The following is a 23,613-nucleotide window of genomic DNA, read 5'->3' on the forward strand; positions in this document are numbered from 1 at the left end:
AATAAGAAAAGTCTCCAAACCATCCAAAAGACGGGTTGGGGCACACTGACTACATAACTTCTGGGTCATTTTTGTCCAAAATAAAGACCACAAATTTTCCATCTTTTCTGGAGTTCTCTTCTGACACTAATGAAAAAAAAAGGGCGAAAATGTCTTCTTAACATACCCAAATTTTTTAACTCAGCGAGTCTGGATTTACAGCACAGTATCTCCAACACAGGCCTTGGAAGCTCAGCCCACTGCAGTAGACATGCCAATATACAAGGAGTCTATTAGAAGAACACTCCCTAGCTAGAAAACAACATTAAAAGAGAATGGCGATTAATATTCTTCAATACATAGACCCAGTCAGGTTTGAGATCCAATACTCTTTGTTTTCTCAAGCCTCTCTGCTGGTGCTGGGCACTAGCCTGTTTCTTACATTACATATTTTTAACCCAAACATTGTCTGGTCTTTCTACAGGCATCTAAGGGGAGGGCTCCAGCCCCTTACTCCCATCACGCCTCCTTCGCAAGAAGCCCCAACTGCCATCATTCTTTGACTACTCCACAGGCACCAGCTTGTCAGAAAGTTGAAGTGGGAAGTTGGGGTCTGCTGCCAAGGTATGGAGCCTTTGCTGTTCCCACCTCTAGAGGACATAGGACATAGTTCTTCTTGGGAACGCTGGGGTGCCAAAGCCTTCTCTGTGGGACAGCGATGGAGGCATGCCAGCTCAGCATGCCACACCTGTAGTACAGGCTTGCATTTAGCCAAAGCCAGCCCCACAAGAAGTATTCATTTTCTGTTGTCAAGCAAGAGCTACCACAAGGCAGTGGCTAGCATCAATGGCTCACAGGCAGATTGCCTATGGCCAAGTCTACCCAAGTAAACTAAACTGGGCCAGGACAAAAGCCTGAGCACTGTTGCATAAAAATCCCCACTATTAAGTCATTAACACAATCCTGGAATGATCCGGCCTGTGCCAAGTCCTGCTCTCCCAGACGACTATGACTGGGGTTAACATGGGCCAGGGACCATTCCCAATAGTCACGTTGGATGCAGCTTCCTGGTTTTGGAGAGAGGAGGAAGGAAGCATTTAACTGAAAACACATGGGTCATGTCATGCCAGTTGGCCTCAGACCAGATAGTCCACTTGATTCATTAGGACACACACAGTCAGCCAGTCCTTCCAAGGGTGCTCACAATGGCAGAAACTGAAGAACTCAGAACTAAGGCCAAAGGAAAGAAGAGAGGATAAGACTGTCCAGAGCACATTATGTGCTCTGTATTGGGCTAACAAAGATGGAGCACCACCATTAAGTAACATAGGCTAAGAATTGAAAGCTATCAAATCTTCAAACTCATTCACTGTCTCTTAACCCTTCTTTGCTGTCTGTCACACACACATCTTCCACCCTAAAAATTTGTCCAAGGAATCCACCATCAAATTTAAGCCCTTAGCAATACAAAGGGCACGTAAAAGTTTAAGAGATGATATACATTTTTATTTTAATTCTCAAGATCTACATTTGGATATTTTCAAAATTTCTTGAGTAGGTCAGTTTTTTTTTAAGTAGAACACAAATGGTGGTGAAAGAAGACAACACTGGCAACCACCACTCCACTGCCATTCAAACCAACAATTCCAGTAATGCAACAACACAGGGAAAAGGTAAGTCCTAGAATTTATCACTTGAAAGAATACTGTCAGACAAAAAGACTCCGAAATGCAATCTACCTCCAGAAATTGATTTTATTATTCTATTTGTTTCCAAAAGACTTGACAGACATCATCTGTCAGCTGCTTCTTGGTGAGTAAACTGTAAACATCGCCCTTCTGAAAAAGCTCACACTATTGGGATGTTCAAATAACAGGACTAAACCCCTCCAAGGAATCACTGCCACACTGTAAGTAGTGCTCACTCTCTGTGGCAACTCAGAGTCTAAAAATTTCATTTTCAGTGGCCACGACATTTTGTCCTTTTCTTTTTAAAAATTCAAGAGAGGCATTTTCCAGTTTAACCATGGGAAATGGTTAAACTTTTACCATTCAACCAAGGTTTGTGCCTGTGCACAATCTTTCTGAGAATACCACTTCACTTTTATAATCATCTCAGCATATTTTTAAATTATTCTGCACTACAATTTCATGAATAGTTGCCACAAATACATTTACACAACACTGCAAAGACAATAAGTAAAAATATGCATAGTGCAGGGAACATACAAAAGTAATTTTAAGTACAGTCAATACCTAACAGGACTTCAAAACAAGTTATTTTGTACTTCTACAAGATGGAGTGAGAATCTGCCTGGCTTTTGTGATCAGGTCAACACTTGCAACTTCCATTACAATAAATTTTGTAAACACCATGCAAACACACTTCACTGAATGACAGTTGATATCTAGGGTGCATTAATATCTACTCTTACACACATCTGATAAAAGAAAAATCAAAGACTTTTCTATAATCTTGCTTTTTAGCTAAAACAGCAAATTTTTTTTAGTGATGCAAATGCACTTAGAACGAGGTACCTACACACACAAACGTGTTTGAGACTGATCCACCGCTATCCATCAGGTTTTAATTCTATAACCAGTTCCTTTGTGTAGAACACCACATTTATGCCCATATCAGAATTTGTTTTGTGCACTCTATTTTTTTTTTAAGAAAAAGCTACAAAGTGACTAAACCAAGCCACTAGTTTTCTATTAAGATCTGTAGAGGACTTCAAGAGAAGTGACAAACACATCCCTGAAGTATTTACAGAAATATCTAACCCTGTTTGTTTAATGATGTTTTAGGATCAGTCATATGATGGGTGGGGGAGGAAGTCCCCAAAGCCCTTCAGCCAAAGGGCTTTACTTCATTAACTTCTGCAGTCAACAGAAAACTTCCCATTCACTTTAGTGAATTTTGGATCAGGCCCTAAATCACCATTTCTTATTTTACATCGCTCCCCCACATTATTTTTGATTCCTTTCAGGCAGCTCCTGTTGCTCCAAACATTTATGTCAAGTTGAGAAGATTCCCCCCTCCCCTCCTTATAGATAAGGGCAGAGTAACCAGCTCCCAAACTGGTCTAATTCCTCCTCCGGACACGCACTTGGAGGCACAGCTGCCCACATGCTGTGATTTCTGAATACATCTTTCAGACTAGAGCCCTGCAACAATGCTCCTTTTCAATGCCCATCAGCACCTACTCAGCACGTCCACTCTTCAACCCTGGCAAACCCGGACAATCTCCCCACAAAGCCTCGTATTTACAAGCCAGGAAGCAGAACACCGCTCTCCCAGCCCAGTTCTCCTCACTGAGCTACAACTGCATCACGTCTGTGCGTTTGCACACACGCTAGGAGGGCGAATATCCCCAGGCTTCAGGCCAGCTTCGCTCGCCCCGCAACGCGCAGCGCGGCTGCCCAGCCCGCTACCGCGGAGCCGTCTGCTGCTCCGGGTGCCGCCGGGCCGGTGTCCTGCCCGCGTGGGTCGGGGGCCGCCGGGCCGGGGCCCCTCGCCCCACGGCCAGGTGCGCCAGCTCCTTCGCCACTTTGGCTTTTGCCAGGTCGCTGGAAAGCTGCGAAACTCCCGCTCGCCGGCTCGGAGGTGGGAGCTGCGCCCTGCTTTTGCTGTTTTCCCTCCGCCCGGCCGGGCAGACGCCGAGCCCTGCTACCTGCGCCGCCGCAGGGAAGCGGGGCGGCCGCGGCCCCGGCCCGCGCGGCCGCCGGCGAGGAGGCGCGGGGCGCGCAGACAGCCCTCTCCCCGGCCGCGGCACGGCCACGCCGTCAGCTCCCCGCGAGCCCCGCGCGCCGGCGGCGCGGGCACGCAGGGGCTGCGCCCGGCGGCGGAGGGGGCGGCAAGCCGCGGCGCGGCGCGGCGGGCTCCCGCCGCCCTTACCAGAGGGCGATCCTGCTCTTGGGGTAGTGCAGCCTCTCGATGCAGCCGAGGAAGTGGGGCAGCGCGTGCGCCGCGTTGCGGGCGATGATGGCCAGGAACACGGTGGGCTTCTGCAGAGCCGACTCGGGCAGGGGCTGGGGGCTCGGCGGCGGCGGCGGCGGCGGCTCCGGGGGCAGGCTGGCCCCGCAGCCGCCCAGCAGCAGCAGCAGCAACAGCAGCAGGAGGAGGGGACGGGGGGCGCGGGGCCCGGCGCACGCAGCCATGATGGGCGCGCGGCGGCCGCGGGGAGCCGCGCCGGCAGTGCGGGGCGGCCGCTGCAGCGCGCCCGGCGCCGCGGGGAGGAGCAGCAGCGCCCCCAAAGCCGGCCTGCGCGGGCAGCGCCGCTCGCCGCACCTCCCCCGGCCCAGCCCGGCCCAGCCCGGCCCGGCCCGGCCCGCCGCACCTCCCCCCAGCCGGCTGCCGGGCGAGGGCGCGACGCCGCGGCAGCGCGCCGCAGCCCCCGGGCCGTGCCGAGGGGTCGGGGGGCGCTGCCCGGGCCCGGCCAGGTGGGAGGGCAGGCGGCGGGGGGGGATCGCTTGGCGCAGCCTCTGCGCACCTGCCTGAGCCCCTGGCGGGGGGTTGCACCCGCTACGCGCAGGAGGAACGCGAAATGCGTTTAACAACGACGTTTGCGTTTTGGAACGAGACCTTCGCCAGTCCTGCTGTAGGCTGCTCTTCGAGTATAGAAACTAGCACAAAGAGATCTCTGCGTGTGCTACTTAGGTGAAGATTTCACACCCATCCATCCCATCCACTCGGGAAGGAAACTGTTTTACTGCTTTTATATTAAAAAAAAAATGTTTTACAAGCATCCTCGGGGTGCCCATGTGAAGCAGACTCATACATAGTACCCATCTGAAACTGCAGGAAGGATAAGCAGCATAAAATTATCCAAGCTTGAATTTGGCTGGAAGATGGAAATATTCTGCATGTTTCATTGAGTCACCCTCCCCAGCAACGTTCCCATGAACGGACATGAAATATTGGCATTAAGGAATGGATGACAGTTTAACAACGAAATAAATTAAACTATGTTATAGCAATTAAAGTTATTGGGTCATGATCTTAAAAGAGGCATAGTAATCACAACTCCTTTAGAAGTTAATAGGATTTGGGCATGTTAAACCCTTTTCAAGATCAAATCCCTAATTAACTCTAAGGACCTTATCACTGTGTATCTGTTTTTTGCCGTGGGTAGGTGCTCCTTCCAAACTGAACAGATCCACTTAAAGCGAGTCATGCTAGTTCCTGGAGTTGTTGCCCATGTGCTTGCAAGATTCAGATAAAAGTAAACATTTAGCAACTAAATAATCTGTAAACATCCATACCCTGTGAATTGTTTGCTGTTCTTTGTTTATAGAATGTATTACCAACACCAAATTACATTGTCTCAGTTTCCTGATCAGATGACTCTCCCCAAAAATAAAACAAAAAAGAACATCCTGAGAAAACATTAAACTTCAATAAAAAATCTCCAGAGGTCAAATCAGCTGCACTGAAATTCAAGAAAGTTCTGCAATTTGCAGGCATCTTCCTAAACAATTAATGAGGATATATTCCTTCTATTTGCCCTTTATGACACCTTTATAATTGTCCTTCTAGAACAATACATTAATGAGGCTTTTCTTTCATGGTTAGTTTTGCTATGAAAGCAACCACATGTTGCTTTTATGCTTGGATTCATTAACCAAATAGAAGGAACAGCTTTGTAGTCTGTATGAAATCATTAGAGTTTTACAGGACCCAGCCTACTCCACACAAATAGTACCAGTGTAGCCCACGGGACCACTCGCATTTGGAGAATGGAGACTAATGCTACTAAACTATACTTGACACAGAGGGCTGACAGCCAGCTTTTTTCAGTCTACTAACTCATGTATATTCAAGCTGGGTCACAACCCAGCTCTGAAGAGGCTATGCTGCACCTTCAGGGGGATGTGAGTGTCCCGTAATTCCATTTTGCTATACCTCCTCTGTAGCTGCAGGTGGAACAACACAGCAAGCGCTTTCTTACTCAGGTGAGGAAATACAAGGTCTGCCATGCCCCCATAACCCAGTGCCAGCCTGGCTGAGTTAGTTCAAGGTCAGGGCCAAGCACAGATTGTTTCCTCCTAGGAACAAGGGAAGATCTAGGAGGAAAAGCCTGCAAAGCTATGGCTTTATTCTGCGTGCAAAGCAAAGTGTAAAGAGACTATCCAGTTACGCATTATTGTGGTCTGTGTGTTCACTGAAGGTTAAGCATGCATTTTGGCCTTCTGTTGTCCTCAGCAAAATCTAAAGTGGCTTCCACAGTTTGCAGGCTTCTTCCTACCTTTTGTTCTGTGAACAGCATCAGAACCATAGCAATCTCTTCAAATGCAATGCCTCCAGCAGCATCCAACAACCAGTAATTTCCACTTCAAAGTGACTTTCTTCTCACCCACACAATTTGCTTCGCTGGCTGTGTCATGTTGGTGTACAAAAGAAAATTTGTCCTTACCTGGAGAAGGGTCAGTAGATGGCTGAAACATGAGATGTGTTTCTCCAAGCATAAGAGAGAGAAATCAGCTTTATTTCTTAGTCCTAGAGCCATGTAGCATAGTTGAAAGTTTGGAAATGTCTGATTTCTATTAAAAGAAGAGGTCAACAGTTACAATTTATACAGTTCTTACAGATGCACATGCTTATATACATATATGTATATATGCATACACTTATGCATCAATACATATGTGTATGTATACATATGTAAACACACGCTCATACACACATACACATTATATAAATTCTTATCTTCTTTATTAGTGGTGAATGTAATAGTCTGTGTTTTTTTCACCAGACCCGAATCCTGCTGTGACAAGACAATTAATTGCCTATGGTTGAAATAGTCTAGCTCTGGGGAAGAAACAGCTTTTTTGCAAATTAAGTCACACAGAAATAAATTTGGGCCAGTTGTTTTATCTTATGCTAAACATCCACACCAAACAGAAACATTCCAACTGTGAGAACTGTCTCTCTAGCAGGAGCATACTCCCTAGGTTAGGCAGGTAAACAAATTCTCTCAAAGATAGCTCTCTTCTAATTAGAATTTCTGGTTTCCATATCAGTAGAAAATACAGATGCTCCACATTTCTGATAAAGTATATCATATACATGGGCCTAGAAGCATCTATTTTCTTTCATTTTTTCTTCTCTGAGCTCCCAGATCTGTCCAGTCCTTTTCCCAGCAGCTAAGTAAACCACCAACTCTTCCCTGCAAGTCTCAGAGATTGGAAAAGTTTTTTGTTTGTTTGTTTGGTTTTTCAGTCAGGTCTTGCTTTTGTGCAGAGGGAACCAAAGGGTCTGCTAAAACTATGCTTTTTAAACAGGCCAACCTCCTCAAAATTGCTTGAATAAGAAGAACAAGATCGGTCTAATATGATGACTTCCTGCAGCTATGAGTGAAACACCAATCTGTGTATTCAGTAAACACCTGTAATTAAATAAATAATTTTAATTTATGCTTTGTTTATAGGCTTAATGATTATTATATAATAAGATGGACTAAAGACAGCATTGTTCATTTTTCACTATGCCCTGCACCAGTCCGATCGTGTCAAGAACACGGTTTTGTTTCCTCTCATCAGTGTAGCTGACTGGCTGTTTTCAATCTCTGCCAGATTTTTCTCAGTGTATCCTGATCAAGAACAAGCACAGTGCAATAGTCAGCGCTTTACAGTCTTTCATCTGATGTTACAGCTTGCTTTTTAGATCTGTTAAAAACAGCATGTAGCTTTTCTGTGCAAGAACACCAGCTTGAAACTATTCAAAATGCCACCAGAGACGGTCTGACTTAGTTTGAGCCAGTGTTTGAAATTTATCAAAAGAGTGCCAAGACAGATGGAGCTGCTGAACTCCAGATAGACCTGAGACACTTTGCATCAGGCAAATCATGCTCATACTCTGAATACTATACATTAAGAATATATGCTATTTGCTTTTGTTTCTGTTTTTATTCTTTTTCTCCTTTTATACTTTCTCTCCAAACAATTCCAGAGGGACTTTCAGTCAGACTAGATTTTCATATGTGCATCTGCAAGTTATTCTCCCCATGTTCATTTTTTCCTTCTCTTCTCCAGCTATTAGTCTTCCTCCTTTATCATGGATGCCTTCCAGTGATGTGGACGTCGCTGCTTTCCCCTTAGTACCTCCCTCTCAACCATTTACCATGGCTTCCACACATTTCCCTCCAGCCTTATGGCTCTGCTCACCTGCCTTTCTCAGGATGGCCATGCTGGCTACCCTGCTAGCCCTGCACCGACAGGCTGAAATCTGTGCCTTGTTTCCCTAAACCTTTCCTTCTGCCAGCACCAGGTCTCCTCTGCAGCCTCCTCTCCTGCTGAGTCTTCACACCAGACAGGGCAGCATCAGTCCTGGTTTCCAGGCTACCTCCTCCTCCTGCTTGCAGTGTTTATTTTAAATCCTCTAGTTTCCTTGTGAAATAAGATCTTGCGGTAGAAAATGGTCTGCGAAAGGACCGACCGTGATAAGATATATCCTGCAGGCATCAGACAGTGTTTAACACAGCGCTTCTGGCCGAGGGGAACGGAGCGAAGGCGGAACAGGAGTGGCGCGGTAGTTGGAAGGGGAGCGCTCGGCTGCGAGGCGCTGCCCGGAGCGAAGTCGTGTTACACAGGGGAGCGCATGGAGCCGGAGGCCGGCCCGGCGGCCGGGGGTAGCGGTCCCGCGGGGGGCGCCTCCGCGGGCGGGCAGGATGCGAGAGAAGGGGGCTGGGCGGGGGGCGCTGGCGGCAACTGGATGGTGGCTCACCCCACGGTAGGCCTGCGCGCGTCGGGGGCGGCGGCGCTCGGGGCCTGTAATGGCCGGCGCGCAGGGGATGGGCGGCCGTTAGGGCCCCGCGCGCTGGGGTTGAGGGGGGGCGGCGGCGGCCGTTAGGGCCCCGCGCGCTTGGGGGGGGGATGAGGGGGGCGGCGGCGGCCGTTAGGGCCCCGCGCGCTGGCGTTGGGGGGGTGGGGCGGCGGCCGTTAGGGCCCCGCGCGCTGGGGTTGAGGGGGGGCGGCGGCGGCCGTTAGGGCCCCGCGCGCTTGGGGGGGGGGTGAGGGTGGTGGCGGCGGCCGTTAGGGCCCCGCGCGCTGGCGTTGGGGGGGTGGGGCGGTGGCCGTTAGGGCCCCGCGCGCTGGGGTTGAGGGGGGGCGGCGGCGGCCGTTAGGGCCCCGCGCGCTTGTGGGGGGGTGAGGGTGGTGGCGGCGGCCGTTAGGGCCCCGCGCGCTGGCGTTGGGGGGGTGGGGCGGCGGCCGTTAGGGCCCCGCGCGCTGGCGTTGGGGGGGGGCGGCGGCGGCCGTTAGGGCCCCGCGCGCTGGCGTTGGGGGGGTGGGGCGGCGGCCGTTAGGGCCCCGCGCGCTGGGGTTGAGGGGGGGGGCGGCGGCGGCCGTTAGGGCCCCGCGCGCTGGGGGGGGGGGGGGGGGGGTGAGGGGGGCGGCGGTGGCCGCCGTTAGGGCCCCGCGTGCGCGCGCTGAGGGTTGGGGGGAGGCGGCGGACGTTGAGACCCTGCGCGCGCTGAGGGCTTGGGGGGGGGGCGACCATTAGGACCCCGCGCGCGCTAAGGGTTGGGGGGAGGACGGCGGCGGGTGTTAGGACCCCGCGCGCGCTGAGGGTTGGGGGAGGCGGCGGGCGGGCGGGCGTAGGACCCCGCGCGCTCTGAGGGTGGGTTGGGGGGCGGCACGTCTATAGTACCGTGTATATAAGTTGCCGCTTGGAGCGCGGGCCCGCTGGAGGGGGGGGGGGGGGGAGGCTCCTCTTCGAGCTGGTGAGGCTCATGGGGTTGCCGGGGAATACCGGCTTTACAGGGGGTGGGGTTGTAAACGCTGAAATTGCAGCGGGGAAAAGGCAAATATCTTAAAACTTTAAATTTGTATTCATTTTTAGTGTACTGAAAATGCGGAGCTATTTATTTTGGCTGTCACCTTTAGGTTGATACACTGTAGCAAAAATAGGTAGACCTTCTCCCCAAAGCCAGCTCTGTTTCAGAGATAGTTGTGATTACTTTTCTTTCTTTTTTTTTTTTTTTCCCTCCCCTTATCTTGGCCTACAGAAAAGAAAATGTTGAAAAGGGGACCTTTTAATATTATTAGAAAACAAAATCACCTGTTAGTCTTTTAAAATGGTTTCTTGGCTTGGTCTGTGAATTTTTAATAAAACTTAACCTTTCTTTGACCACTACTATATTTTGGGTTTCAGTTCACAGAGATGATGTCCCTTGATATATCTGACAGTGCTCAAATCTATGCTGCATTCCTAGTTTACCTGGACCTCTTAGAAGGTAATTCAGTGAAGTGAATGAATGGACATCTCAAGAAATGTCTTGTTAATCTTAGGTATCAGAATATTAAAGTTTGTGTACCAGCAAGATCTATTATAGAGTAGATTTTAACATTCTTTCTGAACCTTAACATAGTGAGTGGGTGGTATTTTGTCGGTGAAGACTTCCATGTACCTGCTTAGGGTCTTTACCACAACTGGGGCTGGGTTCAGCCAGCAGTTGCAGTTAGAGATGTGAGTGTTCCAGCAAAAGAGGACTAAAGGAAAGAAGAAGGATACAGAAAGGGAAACTTATTAATTCTGTAATTGTGCTGGTAATAGAATCCTCATTTCTAGATTAATGTTTAACTTACTACATTATTAGGAATCCCACTTAGCAAATGGTTGATGTGTGCCAGCCTAATTAGGATGCCCTTCCCTTGAAAAGGGAAATATTCCTATAGGAAAGAAGACAATTTTGAAATCTAGTGGCAATAATTATGACAAACTTAGTGTAGTCTTCTGCAGTCTTACAACAGTGAAATACAGAGAGTTATGTGATGCATAAATCTCTGTCTGCGATTCTCCCAAATGGGCTTTATTGAAAAGGAACTGTACATAGGCAGGCAGCCAGCATAATAAAACTACTGCAGTTTCTCTTGGAGGTTGGTTCTCAAGGTCAGGAATGGAGAAATTTTACAGACCAGAAATCACTGTATTTGTTATCATTATTGTTACACCTCCACAGAAAATGCCCCCCCCCCAAAAAAAAAAAGCCTTAAGAGAGGACTCCTCTAGTTGGACAGCAAAAACTTTTAGCCTTATCCCTTCAAACAGAAGGGAAAAATTATGTAGCATTGGTTATCATGCTTTTAGCACCTGCTCCTTCTCAGCTTAGGTCATGATAAATTTCAAACTTGGATTACAGTTTTATGGTACAGATGATTTTAAAACAAGTAAATACTTTTGTCATCTTCTCATGGGGAATGCTCTATGAGCTGAGGGTGGGAAAACAGAACCTGAAATGTTAAACTAAATTCCAAGCTTGGTGTATGAATGGTAAAAACTTGTCTTTTGTGTTCTGGTCCATCTCATCAATGAACCTTTCTAGGGAGAAACTGGCATGAAGTTAAGTACGTTGGATTAGCAGAACTGCAACTCGTATGTTTACATGCACGTGAAAGAGAAGAGGACAGTCAACAAGTTGTGGTGCCAGTACCTGTGCACATATCATTAAGTCATGAGAGGTAAGGATATGATCAGTGTTTGGGTTAAATTACCAGTAAGATAAAATGAAGAATAGACATATTTAACAGGCTTCTGGTAACTTCATTGGGAACTATGGAGGGAATGGGAAGGGAAACAAGAAATCAGAGAGAAACTGTATTTCAATCTGTGGGCAGAGTTACTCTAGGACTCTAGGACACATATATGTTGCAAACATATGTGAAATTGATATTTCTTCAATTTTCTGAGCTACATCAGTTTCTCTGCTTCCTCCTGGGAAGTGGTAATCCTTTGATGCAAGTTTCCCACAGCAACTACCTCTTTTTGTTGATAAACACCTCATATTGTTTAAAAGTAGCATGTGGTCTCGGAGATAACAATGGATATCAAAGTATGCATTTGAGAGACGAGATTAGAATACAAGAGCTTCAGAACTTATGCTTTCAACATTCTTGTGCTGAATTTTAGTTGTCTGGGAAATCTAGTAATAGTTTCTTCTGTCTGTGGGCTTTAAAGTACCTAAAAGGAAAATAAGAAAAAAAAAGTCCCCTTGGATCTGTCTAAGAATAAACATTTTTTTTTGTATTGTTGAGTCTCAAGAATAAGTCTGGTGTATTTGGTCTGTTTTGCTTTTTGCTTTTGAAATATAATCCAGCTACTTTCAACCAGAGATTCCTCTTATTTACCCAGAATCTAGTGTGTATCTGTTTCTTGAGCTATGATTTTAACTTGCATCTGTTCAAAAATGCCTTGTAGGTACCTAACATCCTGGTGGCACATGCAAGGCCAAATAATTCTCAAGTGGAGAGAAACATAGCTATGGCTTTCTGATCTTATAAATATTTCCAGCTCAGAGAAATTCCATTACAGTATTTTTACAGAATATTTTATATGACTATTGGAGTAGCCTCAAGTATGCAGTATGATTTATTGTCTGATTGCATCTGCCTTGTCTGTTACTGGTATCTGCTGTTCCTTCCTGTGATATCTCTGAAGATTTGAATTATTTCAGCTGCATCATATGGTAGTGCATTTTTTGATTCTGTGTTCTTACTCTCCCTCAGAACATCTGTAAAGCCAGCCTTGAGAACATCTTGTCAGTGTTTGCTGTATCATCCTTCTCTCTCTCTCTCTCTTTTTTTTTTTTTCCAGCAGCCTGGCACAGTGGTAGATGGCTAATTAATCACACTTAGCAGATGTGTGTGTGTGTATGCTCTGGGAATGATATTTTAGACTTACTGTGGCTTTTTTTGCTTTCTCTTTAAGTTTTAGAAATGATGAGTTTGTCTCGTACAAGCAGATTTTCATCTTAATTCTGCCATGTGTTCTCCTGAAAGGATGTTCTCAGAAGCAATTCATTTTTGAGGGAGGAGAAAATACCTTACTAGATACTGACGGATTCAAGTACTGTGTAGTTACTGAAAAAATCTTCCATTTGCAAAAAGTGGTCAATCATTCTTGTAGACTTGGTTTTACAGAGAAATATGGTGCTCTCTCTGCAACAGGAACAAAGCTGCTGAGAGAGGGCCTGTAGGTCTGAGCGTCATTCAGCTGCTCTGCAAGAAGTAGATCACTGCGTATGTGTGAAAGGAACATAGATCCATACATAATTAACAGTGTTGAGATTTGAACTGGGTTTTGGGTGGGGAAAGAAGGCAGCAAGGTACGAGACAGGATTTTTGAGAAGTTATTCCTGTGTGCTGAGTTGTTGTGCTTGTTTAATGTAGTAAGTTTCCTCCTGGGTTGGAAACTTTGATTCCTGGCATTGGGTTAATGCCAGCAAGTATTTTCTAATTGGTTTTTAATGACAGGGAGATATTGTGCTGCATGTGCTGCGTGTATGTCCTATCTTTTACTGTTTCATTGGGGCTTTTCATTTGGAGCCTCTGACCTTGTTTGTACTGTGGTGATACTGTTTGCTCTGTTTCTGGCACCAGTGTGGATGGAATCCATTACTGGAAGGATGTGTGTTAGAGAAGCAAAGAATGAATGCGTCACATTGATTGAAAGTACAGTTTGTGACCAGGTTTTGCTATAGAGCAAATACATAGTGTGTATTGTCACTAAAATGAGCTTAGTACAGGGTTGTAGTGCTAGATGGGTGCTTTAGAGACTTTTATGTTCTGGATACACTATCTTTCTGCCTGACAACAGTAAAGAGTATGCTTGTATTTGTGTTACTGAACGTGTTGTCTTCAGGGCTCAGGAACTGCTGTCTTAAGTGTCAGTAGTAAAATAATACAATGATTGTGACTGGAGTCTTGTGTAACTCTAGGACTCCATTTTAAACTGTGTTATGCTCATGCGTATGTGTACTTGGAATTTCATTAGCAGGTTGCTGCTGATCCAACCAGGCCTGATCTGTCATCATAGAGGTTAGACAGCATCAAATACTCAGCTCCTTTGTTAGAACAGGGGACAAAAAAGGGGTTATGGACAATAACTGCAGCTCAAAGTTATGTAGTGTAGAGTTCGGACATTAAAAATGCATCGTACAGAGGGAGTTGGAAGCACAGTACGTTACTGTGTACTGCTCTAATTTGTGTATTGCTGCCTCTTTTTCCTGATAATGATGCATATTTTGTTGTTGTGACTGTTGATAGCGGAGTCTTGGGGGTATCTGATGTCTTAAATGTCTTAAAGTCAAATTTCTCATTTGACTTCACAAGTTATTGGTGGTCAGGAAAGCTTTTGTACTTAGCCTCTTTGCTGTTTGTTCAAAGCAATGTTTTGTGGTTTTCTATTACCCTCCTCTCTAAGGTAGAGGGAAAAAGTATGAGTATAAATAAATGCAACTCACTTAACATTGAAACTTAAGCCATCAGAAGGGGTCGGGAAGCTGGAAATGTTCTGTCCCCATTGCTGAATCTGGAAATTCTACGCTAACTGCAAAAGCAGCTAGCAATTGGCAGTGTTTGTTGGCCACGCTTCCCTCCTTAACCAGTAAGACCACGGTAGGGGCTGCTGGAGTAGTTTTCTTTTCTGAGCCACTTCAGCAAAGAGCTGCCAAACTCTGCCTTCCCAGGTGTCTCATGAAGATTTCTCTTTGGCTGTCACTCAGACAGCAGAGGAATGTGCCCTTAGAGATCATAATAAAGTTGCTGTGGAAATTACCAGCAAGATATATAAGCAAATGGTAAATGTGAGTGTCCTTTAAAATAACAGAACCAAAACCTGTAACTGCTCCGTGGTGGTGGTTGTTGCTGTTGTTGTTTTAGCCTATTCTAAGATTTCGTCTTGTCCAATTTATTTATGACAATTAACTGTTTAAGGCAAAAGCTGTTCAGCCTACAAGCTCAGTGCCCACTTTACAAACAACCAGATGGAAACTGATTGTCCTGCCCTGTCAGTGTAATGCTGCACAGTAATTCAGCATGCCTTTTGCTGAATCCTGAAATTATGGGGTCTGGAGCAAGTGACTGCCAATGCAAATAATAGTCTTACACAGTCTGAAAAGTGATTTCATGCTGCGTGTATGTGCACTTAATGTGAAGGCTGCCGAGTCTTGTGTCAGTAAAGACCTGGAGAACGAAATGCAGCTTCCTTCTGTCTTGGACCACTCTCCCAAACACACATAGCTGGTTGAGGTTCAGAGAACCTCTTTTTGTACTCTGTTGTATTGAACAGTAATTCATAATTTTTTATGAATCTGCAAGAGGAATCCATGGGTCTACTGACTGTGAGGTGTTTGCCTTTCATTACTGCAGACAGTCTCAGTGTGTACTGAGTAGCTAATGACCAGTACATCCCAGAATTGCAGTTCGCTGCATGGAATAAAGTAGTTAAATACAGGTAGTCCTGTTTCAAAGCTGGCAGAAATGATTTGCCTAAACCAAAGTCAGCAAATGACTTTGCAACGTTGACACCTGGATATTCTAAAAAGTGCTAAAAAAATTGCTTTTTTTTTCCCCAGGAATTAGGCAGTGTCTGTTCTAAAAAAAGTAACATTGTCTAAACAAAATGTCCATGGCTAATAAACCCTCAGATTAATTGATATTTCACTGTTCTGTTTTTCTTGTATGTAAGTGTGGGAGCTGAAGCTTGATGAAGTCAGTGACACCAGTTTATGAAGACTGTAAAGTCCCTTTCAACTTGGGAGGGAAAGTTGGAGGGAAAGTTGGACTGTGCCTTGAAATATTTGAGAAGTAGGGTTGGGGGTGGAGGAAGGGAAATGGACACATACTGCTGCTTGGGATACGTTTTGGTATTTTGTTAAATATTTTTTTTCCAAAATCAAGTTACTATTTTAAATATTTCATTTGAAAGCTAATAAGCATCCTTAGAAACAAGTCTGAGGGTTGGAAGTGATTTATCCTCTTCTAAATCTGTAGTTTGTGAAATAGATCTTCCTCTAATCTGAAGTGGTTTTCCTCATAGGTAGTATTTAAGTATGACATCCTCTTATCTTGCCTCCCCTTTGCAGTTTTGTTGGTAGCTTTTTCTGCTGTTAGCATTATTTGAATTTAGTCACATAGTAAATCACTCAAGGAAAATGTAATTAATGGTTTCTAAATACAAACTCTTTAGCAGTTGTTTAGAAGTGACTTTCCTTTTCCTGCCCAGTGAGGTATGTGGTGTTATTTGTTGTGTGTGTTTTATTTTGTTGCTGTTAATAACAAAATCTTGAGTTTCTTCTGGCATCTCATGTTGCTGTAGTTTAGAAACATATCCCAAGCAGCAGTATGTGTCCATTTCCCTTCCTCCACCCCCAACCCTACTTCTCAAATATTTCAAGGCACAGTCCAACTTTGGGGCAGGCAGCAATGCCTGGAGCAGTATTGTTTTCTTGATGATGAGCCTAGAGGACATGCTGTGCTGTTTTTTGAAATGCTAGTTAAATTCAAGGTATTGTGCTTTATAAGAGCTTTGGTCCTCTCCATAATGGAACCTAGTACAATGGTACACTCCAGTGCATAGGGTAATGGTTTCTGATGTAGTGGTGCAGAAACTAACTTGTATCAGTTCTCCAGTCCTGCCTTGCATGGAAGGGGTGGAGGTTGTTCTAACTGACAAAGCCTGCAATGAATTATTCATCCAGACATAAAGGGCAGATTGAAAACCTTCTGGGTTTTCAGGTAAGGAAGGTAGTAGTTCCGTTTAAGCCAAATAGTTATACAACTTCCATAAAAATACTCCGAGCTTCCAGTGTTTCCTTTTGCTTTTCAGAGGTACTTGTGTGGGATATACCATTGAAACACCTTTGTTTGTCACGCAGTTTGCTGCTGCTGATAGCTTTCCTTTACGATTGTTCTATTCTCTTTATTTCTTGAACAGTCAGTGGAACCTCAAGTTACCATCTAAAACTAAAGATCACCAGTCTTAAACCGTTTTTATTTCCCTCTGCGCAGAAAAGGATAGCATCGCTTTGTTAGTAGCAAATCATTATATAATGTGCTACAAATTTCTGATGTACATAGAAGGCCTACCTGACACAAAAGACTCTTGTTCGTAAAAATTAAAATTGGGGAAATGTTTTTTTTTTTTTAAAAAAAAAACTTCTTTGGGGGGTGTGGAGTATGATTTTGCGCTTGTTGGAGTTTTGCTTTGTTTTTTAAGCTATTACCTGTTCTTTAATTACTGTTGCAAGTAATTTCCCAGTGGCCTTTTAGTTTGAATGCAGCAGTAAAGGCAGATGCAGAATGACACTCAGCACTGCTACCTTAGCTGCAATTGTCTTTGTGTGATGTTAAGTTAAAATTGCCTGCACGACTGACTGGTAGAAGAGAAGCAACTCCTGTTGGATGTAGTTTGCAGGTACTTGGAAAGCCCTTCTAAGGTTCTCTGATACAGAGGGCTTTAGAAATGCCAGTTCTTTAACTTGATATAACAGTATGCAGATTTATAACAGTGAACATGCAAAATCTACCACTTTTAAATGGATTTCTAAGCTATTTTGAAAACTGTACTATAGGATCTAGGACAGAGGAAAATTATTATTTTCAGAATATATTTAGTTTTACTCTATTTGTGGAACTTCATTTTTAATCATGCTTGTGAAAGGCAGACTTTCCAGTAGTACTTGTGGTACCTGCATTCCCTCAGCTTAGATATGTTACTTTACTTTCACAGCACCTTTGTTCAAGACATACAACTTCTGTGAAACCTAAAACCTCAGGATTGTCTCTTTTAGCAGTGGCTTTTCTCTATGAGGAGAGGGAGGAGAGAAGAGTGGTTGCAGGATATTTTAGCTCTGCAAACTTCCACTGTGCACGCAGCAGCACACATGCTTGATTGTTCTCTGCCTTCTTGGAGCTCTTTATTTTTACTGGACAGTCATTGGCATAAATCCCATGAAGGTAGCATGTGTAGGGTGTCTGTCCCCAGTCTTCCTATTCAGGCTGAACCTGTGGATGAACAAGGCTATTCTGGGCTTCAGGTACTATAATGATCGAGTGCTTTGTTGTACGATGTTCTTCTGGATATGACAAGGTGAAAAGGTACGTTCTTCCAGCCTGGGATTTACTTGAGAATGTGTTCAAGACATACTAAGATTTTATTCAAAAACTAGACAACAGTATTAACTGTTTCGGACACAGTTGTAACAGTTTCTCGGTTGTACCTTTTTCCCATGGTGAGTCTTGAAATTCTGCTTAAGACTTGGTGTCTAGTTAGTGGAGTGGAATTGCAACATCATACTTCAATGCTTTTTGAAAAGGAGGAGCCAGGTGGAGCCAGTCCATGCCAAATGCTTGACACCAGGACTTGCATGGCGAGCAGGCTGTTGGAGCATGATCTATAAAGGCTTGTGCACCAAGGACAGAGTGATTGCAGCCCCTTTGGCATCACTGGGAATGATGTTTGCAGAGTGTGTCCAACAAAGCTGGGATGGTGAAGAGAAAAGGGCTAGTTAAGATGCTGATGAATGGAAGATACTGGGACTATTGATGGAGTTTGCCAGAGTACTGTATGTATTGAACTCCTCTGTTCCAAATACTTCTAATATTTGACAGTTTCAGAAGTACTAAATACACTGTTACTTAAGCAAATGCTATCTTTTACAACTGCAATCATGTGTACATGCTAGCAGATTCACCAGTCATTATAGTAATTTGTTAGTGTGAACTTAGTCAATAAATCCTTTTAATTGGTCAGATAGTTTTCTCAGGGGGAGATGTTACATATGGGCTTTTGTTTTAGACTTCATTTTAATCACTGAGGCTGTTGCGCGAGCTGGGTGAGTGTATATGGCAGCATCTGTGGAGGTAAAGGTTTCTGGCCTTGTTCAGGACGTCAAACAAATGCATTCCTTCAAATTTCAGAAGGCCAAGAATAGTTCTTCCTTTTTCTCATACAGAATGTATTAGATGTGTCAAAAGGATTAAAAAAAATCCTACACCTTTTGAGAAACATTTCATTTTTCCATTCATGGCAGGTAGCAAGTGTAGTGAAACTGGCATAAAGCTGGTTGTTCTTCTTCTTTGACTCCTTTGAAAAATCCATTGCTGTAAAGAAACTTTGGGAACATGCTGTATGTGGAGGCTGAGAGAGGAAATGCAGGCATCTGATACAGACTTCCTGAATTCCAAAGCTTATTCTTTTAAAAGATACCCTCCCACTAATCTGCAGATGTGCTGCATTGTGTTATGGCTAGCTGTGGTATGCCTGTATGAGAACTCTTCTTTTGGTTCTCCCTACGTTAAAGAAAGGGCGAAGAGGAGAATCTTGCATTTACAATTTTAATTTTTTAAGGTGATAGCAGCTGATGCTCCATTTGTGGTGGATAATGTTGGGCCCCGAGGATGGAAGTGTTAGTAGATCATCCTGAAGCAAAGACATGTCTTTGTACTCTTTACATAAAACCTTAATGTCTCTGTTACATGAAACAACTGACTGACTAACTCTGCACTATATTGTTTTCCCTAGTGGTATATGTGGGCCAATAGTGGAAGCGAATTAGAAGACACTCCTGAATTTAGCCAAGTTGAATTATGAACAATTCAGAGCACAGATGGATACTTAAGAGAGTCATGGGTTTAACAGCATAGGCTTTCCAGGCTGCTGCTTATTCTTTGCCGCTTTCTATTTGGCTTTTATTATGGGATCAAAGAGGTTTGGAAGGGAAGATGATGTTTGAAATTTGAAAACTGATGCATTTAGAAAGACCCTAATTTTCAGCTACAAGATCAACTTGAAAAACATGCATTTTCTAGTGCCTGAGAACTCATGGGCACATGAAACAAGGGGGAGATTTTTCCCACTGCAGAGCTGACCTCTCTGCAGGGTGTAACCTGTCCCAGCAATCCCAATCACACCAGATCTTTAAGTGAGGGATAAATCTCTCTGTGGTAGTGCCTGCTCTAAGGAGTGTTACTGCTCTGTCCCTAGGCCGTACACCTATTAGGCTCCTTCAGTACTTGTTCCCCCATCAGAACTGTAGTACAAGGACTCCAAGAAACAATGCTGTCCTCAGCTCTGATCTAAAAAGTAATTGGCGTGTTATTCTTAACTCAAATTGAGTGCGGGAAAATGGCATGCCTTTGTTTTGAATTTTTAGGAAAAACATAATTTATGCAGAGGGAACTTAATTAGGTAGAATTGTCATGCAGAGACTGAAAGACTTATCTCTACAAACAATAAGTCTTAGTTGTAGTATTGTCTAATTATCATGTGTGCATAAAATAATTTATTTTTTAATCTAATGAAAACAAGAACGTTAGAAATTACTGTACTGTAATTATGGTAGTGGAAGGGTGGTCGAGGCATATATGTGAGAATACCTGGGGAAGGCTTAGAAGCGTGCACTGAGCAATTTCCAGCAGAGATTTATGCACCTGAATATATTTTAAAGTAAAAGCAAGGTTGTTTGTTATTTAAGAAATTGTTTGTTGCTCCAGAATTATTGAGCATCATGTTGAAACTAGTTTATAGGACCTTTGATTTTTACTAGAGCAGATGTTATATTCTTCAGTGAAGACAAACTTGCAGAATAAAATTTGACTTTTTATTGGATAATCTTTCCCTGCTCCGTCTTTTTAAATAGCAGTTGTGTTAAAGCCCAGTTAAAAGGCTCAAACATGAGCTTCTACTGTTTCTTCATCCTCCCAAGCTTTTTAGGAATTGCCTTTTGCTTTCTAGGGCAAATGTTCTTCTGCTGGGACAATATTAAAGATCAGAAAATAAAACCAACCTGCTTCTACTTTGTAGAGTTTACTTTGTAGATGTTTGTAGATGAAATTAGAGGATTTACCTGACAGTAAGAAAAGGTCAGTTTTCTGTTTTCAATATTGTCAGCATCAAAATCTACAAAAAATAATCGACGGTACGCTTCTGGTTTTGTGCCATGAGTATATGATTATGGACTGATTTCTATCTTTTTTCTTTCTTTCCCCTCTAGGATAAGAGAAATCATGCAGAAAGCATCTCTCCCACAAGACAAACCCGAAACCCCACAGTCAGTTACTCTGGCCATAGTTGAGTCAGATTCCACAGTAGTCTACTATAAAGTAACTGATGGCTTTGTAATGCCAGATCCTCCTGATGATCCTGAAGATATGGACAATAAACAGTGGAGAAAGAAAAGAAAGAAGCTTTTGAAATGATTAAGACAAATAGACTTTTCTTGAACTGCTATCCTCAGAATTAAACAAATCCAGGAACTTATGCATGTAAATAAGTAATGTGATAAAGTCTCACTTCTGCATATCAAGCAACTGTTCACAGAGAAGAATGGAGGCTTGTGCAGATGTATAGAAATAAAATGCTATTTAAAATATTACATGGGTCACACTTCTGAGACAGATTGCTCCTGACTAATCTGACTAATAAATGTACTTCTGAGAAGTTTTCAAAGCTAGTCTCTCCTTTATTCAGTTATATAACAGAATAAACTCATCATTACCCATATTATAAATATTTATTAAAGGCAAATCTTAAGGATTTCTGGCAGGAGTATTGATATCAAGTTAAAGGCTTTGTAGCTTACAGAGTCCCTTTGTTTTAACAGTGTAGAAAGGCTCATGCTGTCTCTAAGTTTCCTTTGCTGAGTACTTACCATCTTGCCCCCAGTTTTTTGAGAAGATTTTTTTTTCCACAGAAACACCCAATTGTAAACTTTTTTCTTCTGCAGAGAGAAAACTGACTACTGCAATACCAGAGGCTACTAGCTACTAGAACAAATCCTAAACTAATAAGAGGGTTTGGAGTCCTTGCATCTGCATGAAGAAGTACCAGCCTCTGCTAGTAGGTTCAAGTGGAGGTAGGTTGTGACTGGGTCATTACTTCAGGGTTTGATTGATCCAGGATGGTGTCACTGACGTAGCTGAACACACACCATGTTAGAGGTCAGGATCTGAAAAATCTACCAGGCTTGAGCACAGTGTTGGAGGCTGCTATAAGAGCTGAATCACAGTATAATGAAGTTGTCTGCATGATGCCCTGCCCTCTTTTTAGGCTCCTGTGTGTAAAATTGCTTCACTGTGCTTTCAGTGCTTCCCTGTCATAGTAGTGCTTAAAGTCCTCTGAAGAGGAGAGTAATTGGGTGTGTTTTCCTGCATCAATGAAGTACATCACCTTTGAGGCTCTGAGTGGTCACTAGCCTTTATCTGCTCAGCACAGCAAGCGGGTTCCTACACTCACTGTAAAATTTTTTTTTTTTTTTTTGGTAGAAATTAATGTAGCTTCTGCTAGTTAAATTGGCTGTCTTGTGCTTTGGTCAGGGGTAAATTAAGGGGGAAAAAAAACTTAAATTGATCTTCAGTTTCTTCTACAGGAATTTTCCATGTCTTTCATATAACAATCATCTTCAGATTGAACTTAGAACTTCTTGCCAATCAAATGCCATCCCAGAAGCAGCTTCTTGAGTAAAAAAATGCCCATTTGACATTTGTGTGGCCAAGGACCACACACTCAAACTTTGAAGCACAAGAACTCTTTTTTTTTTTTTTTGCATGAGAGAAACCCGAAAATTGAGCTGGAAATGAAAGGCTATTCAGAGCTTTAGTATCCCTGTGACTGAAATGGCTGGAAATACCTGGTGTTTTTATGGTTGTGGAGTTTGATCTAGTTTAGACAAATATGCCAGGAGGCAGTGTGGTGTAGCTGGGGAAGCACAGGGCAGGAAGGTGATCTGGGCTCTAGCTCCATCTTCTGGAAGGACACCCAGTGTGGCCTTCAGCATTGTGTTTAGGCGTGGATCCCGTGAAGCCTGTCTTGGAGCCTGCAACAGCTCCTCCAGCTTGTTCTGACTGCAGCCCCCTTGGGGTGTTCCTGCCCTTGAGCACACATCGACCCCTCTCCATTTTGCCAGCAAAACTGGAGGAGGGGAGAAGGTTGCGCTGTGACCCTGAGCGCTGCATGGCACCCTCAGGCAAAGGTGACACAGGAACCTCTTAGAGCAGCTTTGCCACCAGCACCGTCATCTGGGGGCACCTTGTTGACTTAGAGAACTTGTTAAGCTACAGAGGACAGGCTGGTGTACGTGTCCAGGTGCTTGCTATGCTCATCGGAGGCCTCTGCACCTCACCCTGCTAGTCTGGGTAAGCTGCTTCTGAGAGCTAAAGCTCTTTAGCAACTCTTTGAGTTACAAAATTAGCCCTTTGCAATACCAGTATTTTCTTCATCTCTTTGTTGGTAGCATGTCTCCCTGGCATACATCGTGACAGCACTTTTTCTTAGGGTAAGCTCATTGCTTTTGGACTATGGTTCCACTGAAACGAGCTCAGAAAGGTTTGCTTCTGGCATTTCACCTTCTCCACTCGCTGCCTTCTGGCATTTCCATACAACAAAGGGAGACTGTAGCTCTGTGGGCTTCAGTCACGGAAAAATGCAAAGAAAAAATTGGAAGAATATCTTTCTCAGTCTTTCTCCCCTCACGGAGGAAAAATATAATTTTATTTTGGTTCAAAGCCAGATTGCCTTAAAAAGGTAACAGTGTACTGACTCTTGACATGCTGTATTTGACCTTAATGTCTATATTTCATGTACTCTACTGCTCAGTCCATAAAGTAAATCTTACGCTTTGCTAGGCTACATACCACCAGCTAAATTGTCCTTGCATAAGCAGTCAAATACTTCAACCTCAGTGTGAGTGTGTGCTGGAAAAGAGCTGGTTTTGTGTGAAGAAGGCTGTAACAAATAAAACGCAGTGCAGAATTTATTCTTAAGCTACATGTGCTTAACCCCAAGTAAGTTCTTCTGCATTTCCTTCATTTTCAGGGAAATGCATGTATTTTGTAGTTTGCTGCAGGACTGATGCTA

General features: G+C 44.1%; 2 protein-coding genes across 2 annotated transcripts in view; one reads left to right on the forward strand and one right to left on the reverse strand.

Annotated features, from left to right (window-relative positions):
- The window catches only part of COLGALT2 (collagen beta(1-O)galactosyltransferase 2), a 57,060-nt gene extending 52,988 nt beyond the window's left edge, over positions 1–4,072 (reverse strand). The window contains exon 1 of the mRNA XM_062581079.1: positions 3,877–4,072. The gene's annotated coding sequence lies outside the window, so the exon portion shown is untranslated. The remainder of the gene's footprint in view (positions 1–3,876) is intronic.
- A 4,482-nt stretch (positions 4,073–8,554) lies between these two features.
- TSEN15 (tRNA splicing endonuclease subunit 15) lies at positions 8,555–21,207 on the forward strand. Its single transcript, XM_062581465.1, has 4 exons — positions 8,555–8,709; positions 10,132–10,213; positions 11,303–11,438; positions 20,753–21,207. Exons 1-4 carry the CDS (start codon positions 8,578–8,580, stop codon positions 20,955–20,957), a joined length of 555 nt encoding a protein of 184 aa, XP_062437449.1. The 5' UTR covers positions 8,555–8,577; the 3' UTR covers positions 20,958–21,207.
- The last annotated feature ends 2,406 nt before the right edge of the window (positions 21,208–23,613 follow it).

The sequence above is a fragment of the Rhea pennata genome, chromosome 8 (assembly GCF_028389875.1).
Source record: "Rhea pennata isolate bPtePen1 chromosome 8, bPtePen1.pri, whole genome shotgun sequence".
Classification (NCBI taxonomy): domain Eukaryota; kingdom Metazoa; phylum Chordata; class Aves; order Rheiformes; family Rheidae; genus Rhea; species Rhea pennata.